Raw genomic sequence first — 10,520 nt, 5'->3', positions numbered from 1 at the left:
AATTAAACTATTAACTAACTAAAAATTAATTTCCAAAATAACATAATTCTTGAAAAAATTCATAATCAATTCTACGATGTATGTGAGTTAGTATTTAATTTTTGTCTAATTTATCTTTTATAACAAAATTTAAATATTTAAAATTATTTATTTATATATTTTAAATTAAATATTAATTTTTATTTTTTTTTAATAACAAAGTAGACACTACTTTTAAGTAATATAGTAATCATTTAAAATTATGGAAAAGTCTAGAGAGCCAGCAACTTTTGTATTTTCTGACCCGCACTTAATCATCAAAACAAAAGTGAGTAATCTCCCACCATTAGATGTAATCTCACATCATTAAAAATACTATTGATAACTAATTGATGATTATAAAACACCAAAATTACTACTCCCTACCATTCCTCTAAAATTATTCGCATCCCGAAAAGACAAAAACAAAGGGCACTCTTGTAATATTCCACCCCTACGAGGGTATTTCTCAGAACCACTTGCTTTAAATACTGCACTCTTCAGAGCTCTTAATCTTACATTCACAGAAGTGCCATATATACTCAACCATACCATACCTTATCATAAATCACCAAAACCAAAATCAAATTGGAAAGAAAGAAAGGCATGGGGAATTGCTTGGTGGTTCAAGAAAACGTAGTGAAGATCATGAAAACAGATGGGAAAGTACTTGAATACAAAGCACCAATCAAAGTTGAGCAAGTTCTGGTAGATTTCTCCGGCCATGCAGTATCTGATTCACTCCTCCGCCATCTTCAGCCAAACACCAAACTGCTCGGCGGAAGCTTGTACCACCTAGTTCCTCCACCGCTGCCGCCGCAGCAACCCTCGACACCAAAATCTAGCAAGAAGGTGAGATTTGCAGAACCAGAAGTGCAAGATGTTCAAGAAAGTAAAGTGGTTACAATTAAGGTAGTTATTAGCAAGCAACAACTGAGGGATATGATGCAAAAGGGAGTGGTTTCGGTTGATAAGATGTTATCTATGGTTCACCGTGAAAATCAGGGAGCAACCGATGATGATGATGAAGAAGAAGGTAATCGAGATTTTTGTGATAACGCGTGGAAACCACCGTTAGAAAGCATAACAGAAGTAAACTAGCAAGTAGCAGTAGTGTTTATGTGTTTCTAACTTGCATGGTATACAGCGTAACATTACACAAACATGTAATAGATTTAGAGACGGAACAAAACAAAACAGAAAAACTATAATTGACTCTTCTTCGGGTTATTCTATCGATTCTGCCTGAGTAACTTTAAATTCAATCGTAATACAACTGAAGCAACGCAGATCAGTTAAATTATTACATCTAACAAGCACGATCACTTTGTAAAGCTGGTGTGTTAGTACTTGTTTGACACGATATTCTTATTCCTTGTCAAGTTGATTGACACACTAAAATACTTGTTTGTACATCAATTTTTTAATGGTGGAGCTTTAAAAGTTTTTTTTTTTTAAGTGAAGTTAACCGCTAACATTCATTAGATATACTTTTTTTTTTCATAGTATATTTTATGAGATCAAAATTTGCTATTATCTCGTGCATATAAGTAGTCAAATATCTCACCAAAAGTATTATTACTACTTAAGCCAATCCTAATAGCTGGTATAACATTTAATTAACACTCATTATATATTATTAATTGGACAACCCACACAATATATTAAATGAAATTATCTTGTTTGAAATATATTTTTTTTTTAATTTAAAGAGCTTTGATTTTCTTTTTTTCTTTTCGGACTCTTAATTTCGTTCTTATTCAATCTTTTATTATTCAATTATGCTAAGTTTGAAAAATTAATTCATGTGATGAACAAACATAATTTTGTTTAATGAATTTGATTTGGTCTGCAGAAAAATAATTGATTAATCAATTAGAACCTATGGAACAAATATACAAGCCCACATGAACTAAGTAAATGAAACAAGAAGTGTTGGCCCAACACAAACTCATTTGGTGATCACATTCAGAATCCATACACTTCAACCTAAGTCACCAACATCCACACTCCAAAAAACTTAAAATCCAAGTTCAATTTAACTTAATCCTTCTTGGCTTCCACCGAAAGCCAAATCTTCTCTCCTCTCTCCTCTCACTTCGGTCACGTCATTCACAAGGAAGAAAGAAAGAAACAAAAAATGCAGAAGCTATGGTGGGTTGAAGAACAAAAGGCTTGTTTTCAATTCCAAGCAAGAAGAAAGAGCTACAACAAAAAAGTTAGTGACACTTCGGTCAGAATTCATCAAAAAACATCTTCCCTCATTTGTGCTGCACCAAGAAACCAAGAAGAAATCCACAAAGTCTCAAGCACAAATCAAGCAACCATGGAGAAATCAAAGTCGAATCTGAATAGCAAAAGATCCACAGTCCAAATCCAAATTTGGAGCCAAAGCAAAGCTCTACGGTCAAGATTGAAGAAGATTGAAGAAAAAAGGATGAGAGAGAATGGGTAAATTGCATGCAATAGATTTGGATCTCTCTCTCATCACTGACGAAGCCGCTGCAAGTTCTATGAAGGAGAAGAAGACAATATGGACCTTGAACTAGCTTCAACCTTGGAAGCTTCACTCTTCTATAATAAGGGTGAACGACCAAGGGTTGAAAACAAGAAAGTAAGAACAAAGCACATAGTTCGGTTCTCATAACTTCCTAAACTTGTTGAGTTCTTCTCCTTCATGTTGTTCATTAGTATTTTCTTTTTCTTAGTTTAATCTGTCTGAGTCTCATTGAAAAAAGCAAATGTGGTGAGGTTTGTAAGAAAAAGCAAATGAGAGGTAAAAGGCAGTGAGTAAAAAGCCATAAGATGTCTCAGATTTTTTTTGTACATCTTTCTATTTTGTTTCATGATCCTGTGAGAATTTTCTTGCAAGTTGGGTTAGCACTTGGTTGTTGAAAGTTAGGTTGAATCCTAGTCAAATTCATATTAGGTTAGAATCTGAATTTGTCCCAAATAAGATTGGGTAGATCCTAGGAAAAACATTAGTGTATGTAATATGTTGAAAGAGTTAGTGAAGTTCTATCATAATTGTGATGGAGACTGGATGTAGGCTACATTGCACTAAGTAGTTGAACCATGATACATCTGGGTTTTACTCCTTTTTCTCTACTTTACTTCTGTTTCTGTTACTCAGGAGACAAAAAGAAAGTGTCTCTCAACTCAATACGAGACAAAAGTAAAAATATCTCCTAAGTTTCTTTGAAAAAACAAAAAGTAATATTTAGCAGAAAAGGAGGCTAAGATTCAACCCCCCTTCTCTTAGCCACTGATAACCATCAATTGGTATCAGAGCTTGGTCTCAAAGAGATCAAGCTTTGCAGTTTGGAGAAAAGATCCTGATGGCAAACAACAATGGTTCCAATATGGTGGCCTACACTCTGATAGAAGGTGAATCCAACAACAGACCTCCGTTCTTTAATGGAAAGAACTACAGCTATTGGAAGGAGAGAATGAAGATCTTTGTTCAATTAGTAGATTACAACATTTGGAAGATCATCTTGGATGGTCCCCAAGTTCCAACCAAAACAAGAGCAGATGGTGTAGTCATTCCTAAGACTGAGGCCGAATGGAATGATGAAGATAAAAAAAAGATAAAGCTCCACGCCAAAGCTATCAATATGCTTAACTTTGCTATCAGTTTCGAGGAATACCGAAAGGTATCAAAATGTAAAATAGCAAAGAAAATCTGGGACAAGCTCCAAATCACCCATGAAGGGACTACCCAAGTCAAGAGAACCAGAATAGACATGCTGAGTAAAGAGTACGAAATGTTCTCTATGAAGAAAGGAGAATCTATTGACGAAATATTTGAAAGATTCAACGTCATCATCAATGGCTTAGATGCTATGGGGATTACTCACCTTGAACCTATGTTAGTAAGAAAAGTTCTGAGAAGTCTCACTAAAGAGTGGGAAACTAAGACTATAGTTATAGCTGAGAGCAGTGGCATTGATCAAATGACATATAATGATTTGAGAGAAAATTTACTTACTTTTGAAACCACTTACTTGAAAAATAACACAAAGAAGAAAGGAATTACTCTCAAATCATTCACTGAGTCCCTGGTTGATGAATCCAGTGATAATTTATCGGATGAGGAGTTTGTTCTTTTTGCTAAGAAATTCAGGAAATGATGAATTTTAAAGAAAGATGCAAGGAAGGCGGTTCAAGAAGACCAAAAAGGGACTTAAGTAAGATCATCTGCCACAACTGCAAAGAGGTTGGACACTATAAGTTTGACTGTCCAAAGCTGGAGAAAGAAGAAAAGACCAAGAAAGAAAAGAAGAAGGGGCTCATGGCCTCTTGAAAAAATATGGAAAATGATTCAGACGTGGAGGAAGAATCTGAGAACAAATCTCAAACCTGTCTCATAGCCGGTCAAACTGATGAGGTAATTTTCATTGAACCTTCTACTAAGACCTTCATCTTATGATCGATCATCTGACTAAGAAACTAAGATGCTTCTTAAATAAAAATCATGAACTTGAATCTCAAAATGACATCCTAAAGGAAGAAAATGATTTTCTCAAAGATAAATTAAGAGAATCCGAAACCGCTATTGATCTGTTGAAAAAAACAAGTGGCTAAAGGCAGAACTTAAGGGCTATGAGAAACAACATTCTGTGATTGCATACTTGAACTGTTTTGAAGAAAATGAAAGGTTGCACAAAGGTAAAAAGCTTAAAAGAAGATCTGGCCAGCTTTGCTCAAAGTTTTGAAATTTTAAATAAACTCTTGACTAGTCAAAAACTTCTTTATAAATAGGCTAGATTGGGTCTTCATCAAAAATCTAAAACTACTTTTGAAATATCACCTTTTGCAAATATGGCTTCTACTTCAGGTAACATAAAAGTTTCAAAACCCAACTAATAAAAAAAAAACAGCAACCAAAAAGGTTTTGTCATTTATGCAATCAGGATGGGCATTTTCCTATTCAATGTTTCATATGTGAAAAAATGATTGGAGACAAAGTGTACAAAATAGTTGGCAACTATAATGGTCTTGGCCAAAGGAGCTGGTTTAACATTCAAGGATCCAAAAAGATTTGGATACCTAATGTTACTTGAGATTTTTGCGTAGGTGTGCCTAGCATCTAAAAGAAAGGACAACATGTGGTAGTTGGACAGCGGATGCTCTAGGCATATGACCAGAAAATCTACATTCTTCATCGAGTTAGACGAGTATGATAGAGGGTTTGTAACTTTCGGTGGTAATGGTAAAGGAAAGATAGTGGCCATAGGTATAGTAGGTCAAAATTTCTCATCTTTCATAAATGACGTTTTTCTTGTTAACGGATTGAAACACAACATACTAAGCATTAGTCAATTATGTGATCTTGGATATTTGGTTATATTTAGAAAATTGGACTGCTTAGTTATTTGTGAAAAATCCAGTGTAGTTTTGTTTGAGGCAAAAAGATATAACAATGTGTATGGACTCACTCTAGAGGATTTAAAAGATCAAAATGTGACATGTTTTACCTCAATAAAATCTGAAAAACGAGTATCACCAACTTGCTTATTCGAAACTTTAACTATTTATTATTGAGCTTGTAACCGTATTAGCGCACTATTGAATTTTTGGAAAAATTTTTACTTTATAAAAGAATTTGCGAGGGCAACTAATTAAACATACACAAGCCATAATAAGGAATTAAGTAAAACATACACAAGGCCAACATTATATATAAACATAACATATATCATAGATCATACATACAATAACTAAAGAACATAAAGAGACACAAACACAACACATACACAATCACAGAAAACAGAATTCATGGAAGCTATGCTCAAACAATCATGATGCATGTCTATCCCTAATGCAGGTAATGAGCTCATCTGTCGGTTTCGACCCGCTCCTGATGTAACTCAGCAACCTTTGTCTGAGTTTGGTTTCCAGTGCCATAACCTCTGTAAGCAACCTCTGTCTTACAGGTGCGACTCTCTTGAGCCGATGTATACAAACATAACCTCTGTAAGCAACCTCGGTCTTACAAGTGAGGCTCTCTCTAGCCAATGTATGTATCGATAACCTCTATAAGCAACCTCTGTCTTACAAGTGCGACTATCCCCTGGATTGACCGATGTATCTCTGGAAAGTAAATTTCGGTGGACTCACCACCATATCTCTGCTCGTTTTCAGTAGGTACACAATCATCTCAGCTCGTTCTTAGTGCCAAACAATATCTCTGCTTATCTTCTTTTCTTTTCGTTATTTCTTTCTTTTCTTTTCTGTGCTCTGCCCTCCTATGGCAGGAATTTCTTTAGATTCTTTTAATCTTTGCTCTCTGCTCTTCTGTGGTAGAGGTTTCTTTAATATTTTTTTTTCTTTTCTTTTCTTTCTTCTTCTTTTCTTTCCTATCATTTCATAATATAAATTATTTTCGTATTATTCCCTCGTGTAACACTCTAACTACCAAAGCTCACGCTTCCGGCTGCGCGACTGATAGATCGGACATTACGACGACTCTTATACTATTTAATACTAAAATATGAGCCTGTTTAAAACTTTAAACCGCAACACCGCTCCAAAGATACTTTCGTTCGATAATGTACTTCCATACATACCATACAACTTACAAAACTCTCAAAGAGTACATACATATACATATACATATATAAATATTATTACAAGCATTAGCCAATACAATTCCTATCCCTCTTACAGAATATATAAAGATAAAGGCGAGGGAACAATAAACCATAACTAAAGCAATACAAAACATCACAACAACTAGATAAACTCTTCGTAACTTCTGCGTCCATATCCTGAAAGGGGAAAAATTGTAGGGGGTTGAGAACATCATCCTCGAAAGGGTTCTTAGTAGAGGATTTTTTGGGAATTACTATAATAGTATACGTGAAGTTAAACCGTACCAGTGATTAATAACCGTCTTATGCCTCTTTTCAAAAACAACGGTTTACAATAAAAGAGAAATCTAAAATCTTTTCTGAAAGAGGAATGGTTCAATTCTTGAAAACTCAAAAGCCTTTCAAAACGGTTTATCTATGCTGAACCAATTAGCCTTTCATACTTTTCCAAACCAGAAACACAAAACCAAAAACCAACCATCGGCCCATTCTCATTTCAACCATGGCCCTAGGCCCAAACAACCCAACCAACAACCAATCACCACACTCCAACAGATTCCCAGTCACAAACACAAATAGGAAGTTCAAGCACAAACAAACATTTACAGCAAGTAGAACAAATAGCAGTTAATCACAAGTAATCACAAAGGCAAACCAAGTACAATATGCACACCCAAACAATGTCACATAGATGCATATGATGCATGCCTGTCCTAGTGGCTGATGATATCATCTGTCGGTTATAAAGCCAGCCCGACAAGTCCTGGTAGCTAACCATTGGACTGTCCCTCTGTCGTGCATCCCCAACTCGAGTTATTTCTCGATCATCATCATGATCATAATCATAATCCATATCCAACACCCTCACTGGTGTATATTCACGGGGATGAGCTCATCCGGGACTTTCACAGTGGTGGCTAGCCCCTGCTACTACCCAGGGAAACCCGTATCTCAGATAGTGGAAGTGCAAAATCACAATTATCAATATTTCAGCATATATGCATTCATTCTCAGCCATGAATCAATATTTATCTCAGCCATTCCGGCTTAAATTCATAATTCATAGTCAGCCATCCGACTCATAACATATTTCGTAATCAGCCATGATTCATTATCATACACAGCCATTCTGACTCATAACAAAATAACACTTCCACTATTCAACATCATCAAATTCATAAAATCGGCATTTAAGCCATAAATCAGTTTTCTCAATTCAATTTACTCTGAAATCAAATTTCAGCTCCTTTCAGCCTTGGGTTTAAGGATCTCATTTCTCAAATCATCTCAAGCTCATAAGCCACATTTTACTCAAAGTAAGTTCCCCTTTTAAAAACAATGCCACTCTCGGAATCCTCTTTCCAAAATTTCCATAACCATGGCAAGTTAAAGATTTATTTTGAAATATTCAAAATCATCCATCCAATAATGGGATTTTATTACAAAGGTTTCTCGGCAGAGTCTCAAGTCCTTAGGGGAGAATAACATAACTCATTTCCTCAAAATTCACTTAAAATCTTTAAAACCTTGGCTTCCTGATTTGAGTAAGGAAAATAGGATCTAAGCCAAACCGAGTCATGTAATCAATTACTCCTTTCAAAGCCGTTTACTTTACTTAAGCAAAACCGGCGTCAACCCCATGATAAATTCTAAAGCGTTTTAAACTGCTCAAAATTGTTTTAGTCTTGCAAAAATTCAAAATTCAAAGAGTACTTAAAACTTTTCTCAAAACGTTTTAAAATGAAACTTGTCAATAGACGTTCAAGTTCTTTCAAAGTCACTAAAACTCCTCTAATTGAAACCCTCCAGTCAAATCCAAAGACTTAGCCCTTTTTACATTTAAAACATCTTTAAAACATAAGTTTCATCTAAATAACTTTCTCCCAAAGAGATTCAAAGCTTTTCTTAAGAAACATGACTAAATCACAATTTTCTCTTTAATAATTCATATCAAAAGCATGAATCATCCTTTTCTTGATAATTCAAATAAAATAGTAGAAGTCTTTAACTCATAATTTTTCCAGACAACATTTCAATAAAGTCCCGGATTCTACCGGAATTTTGGCAGCACCTCCCCTAAAACTTGGACTTTGCCACCCGGTTCGGGTCCCAACTAAACCATTCCACAATCCTTTTCAATAGTCCAGATCCAAAAATCAGTTCAAAAGCAAGCTAAATCCAACAGTCACCTCATTTTCATATTTCAAGGAAACCGTTTCAAAAATCAATTCATTATCAGCCGATAAAACTCATTTCCAAAGCTTTAAAGAAATGGTTCAGCAATAATTTATTTATCAAAACCAAGTCAATTAAAGTTATCCAGGCTGAATCCAAAAGTGTATTCTATTTTCACATTATCAAGAAAATTAACTCAACCTAAATCAATCCTCAATGGATTAAACTCGATCTCAAATCTTCAAAAGAATCAAGTTGAAAAACATTCCGTTTTACAAAGCCGCACAACAATCCAACCAAATAAACATTCATAATCGATCGAGACAAACAAATAATACATAAGGCTGATACAATCACCAAATACACATTGCCTCACATCAGTATCCATATGTAATAATTCCAATACATAAAATATAGTTTTCGAAAAGCGCCCCTACCTCAACATGTTGAAACTATAATCCAAACGCCTCTCAGAAATCCTTTTGCCTCGACCCAAACTCAACGGCAGCTTCAAAGCACAGCCCCACACATTTTTGCGGCAGCATAAACAGCTCTAAATTACAACAAGAAACCTCAGTTACTAAATTCTAAGAACAATAATATCGTAAAGACTTTAATACACATACGAGACACTAACACAGGGCTTTCGAAACATAATTACTTACCGAATTAACACAATGAGGCAGTTGCAATTACGAACCGACCCGGCAACAGCTCCGGTAGCGGCCTGAAGCTCCGGTGAGTCAACTATAATAACCATGCAGCATCAAAACCTTCTCGAAATCCAAAAAGAATAGAAACCTCAATTAAAACCCTTACCGACAAAATTTTCCGGCGACGGTAGCAAGGTCTCAAGCGGCAGAAACGGCCAGAAGCTCCAGTGTGGTTCCGGAGGCCACAACAACTTCTTCAGCAGCCGTTCACGACGGGCGACAACCACTGCACCAGCTGGTTGGACGGTAGTAGCTTCTGACGGCAATGGAAGCTCCGGCGGCGTCGCGGCTGGCTTTCCCACTTTCTCTCCCGTCGGGTTCTTCTCAGGCGACGGCGGCGTACTCCATTAATGGCGCCAGGGCACGACGGCGATGCTGGGTTGAGACGAAACGACGATGGCGAAGGCACGGACAGCGGCGGCGGCGCGACGCTCCTCGCGAAGCCTTCCTCCCTCCTCGCGCGCATGCCCTCCCGTCAGACTCTTCCTCTCTCGCCTCAGTTCCGATCTGTGACAGAGGCGACCCCGTGAGCAACAGTGGCGGCCCCAACTGGGTAGGGCGCGGTGGCTGAACGGCTCCCCACGTGTAGCAGCTCAGCGTCTCCTTACCTCAGCGGCAGTGGCGAGACCCAGTGGTGCCGGCGGACAGCCTCCTTCCTCCCTTCTCTCTTCCGTTTCTCTCTTTTCATTTGGTTCAGGAACCATGTGTGTGTGTTAGGATAGGGCTGCGCAGTTGTGTTGCAAGCTAGCTGAAGGGAAGAAGAAAGGGTGGCGGCTGCTGGGTTTTGAGAATTAGGGTTCCATTATTTTAAAAACTAGGGTTAGGAGCAATTCAGTAATTTCAAATAAAATTGGGAATAATATAGTAATTGAAACCCAAATTAAATCCAACACTAATTACATATAGAAAAATACTATTTTGCTCATCAATTTTACAAATTATTTTCAATAAAATGTTCAAATTCAAAACTAGAAATAATATACTTAATTTCTTCATTTTTCCAAAATAGCAGTATTAA

At 36.5% G+C, this 10,520-nt stretch overlaps 1 protein-coding gene and 1 long non-coding RNA gene across 2 annotated transcripts; one reads left to right on the top strand and one right to left on the bottom strand.

Annotated features, from left to right (window-relative positions):
* The first annotated feature begins 527 nt into the window (after positions 1 to 527).
* On the top strand, positions 528 to 1,253 carry LOC112754527 (uncharacterized). Its single transcript, XM_025802200.3, has one exon. It carries the CDS (start codon positions 625 to 627, stop codon positions 1,117 to 1,119), a length of 495 nt encoding a protein of 164 aa, XP_025657985.1. The 5' UTR covers positions 528 to 624; the 3' UTR covers positions 1,120 to 1,253.
* Positions 1,254 to 5,702: 4,449 nt separating this feature from the next.
* Positions 5,703 to 10,232, bottom strand: LOC112754526 (uncharacterized). The gene is made up of 4 exons (XR_003178588.2): positions 9,609 to 10,232; positions 9,455 to 9,536; positions 9,227 to 9,342; positions 5,703 to 6,791 (listed from the first exon to the last, which is right to left on the bottom strand). It is a non-coding gene; the product is annotated as an uncharacterized lncRNA (long non-coding RNA).
* Positions 10,233 to 10,520: the final 288 nt, after the last annotated feature.

Source organism: Arachis hypogaea, chromosome 16 (assembly GCF_003086295.3).
Source record: "Arachis hypogaea cultivar Tifrunner chromosome 16, arahy.Tifrunner.gnm2.J5K5, whole genome shotgun sequence".
In the NCBI taxonomy this organism is placed as follows: domain Eukaryota; kingdom Viridiplantae; phylum Streptophyta; class Magnoliopsida; order Fabales; family Fabaceae; genus Arachis; species Arachis hypogaea.
Note: the sequence above shows the minus strand (reverse complement) of the source record. Positions and strands in the feature narration are given on the sequence as shown.

Bases quoted from the DNA above. Each gene is read 5' to 3' on its own strand.
- LOC112754527 (XM_025802200.3), top strand. From the start codon at position 625: ATGGGGAATTGCTTGGTGGTTCAAGAAAACGTAGTGAAGATCATGAAA.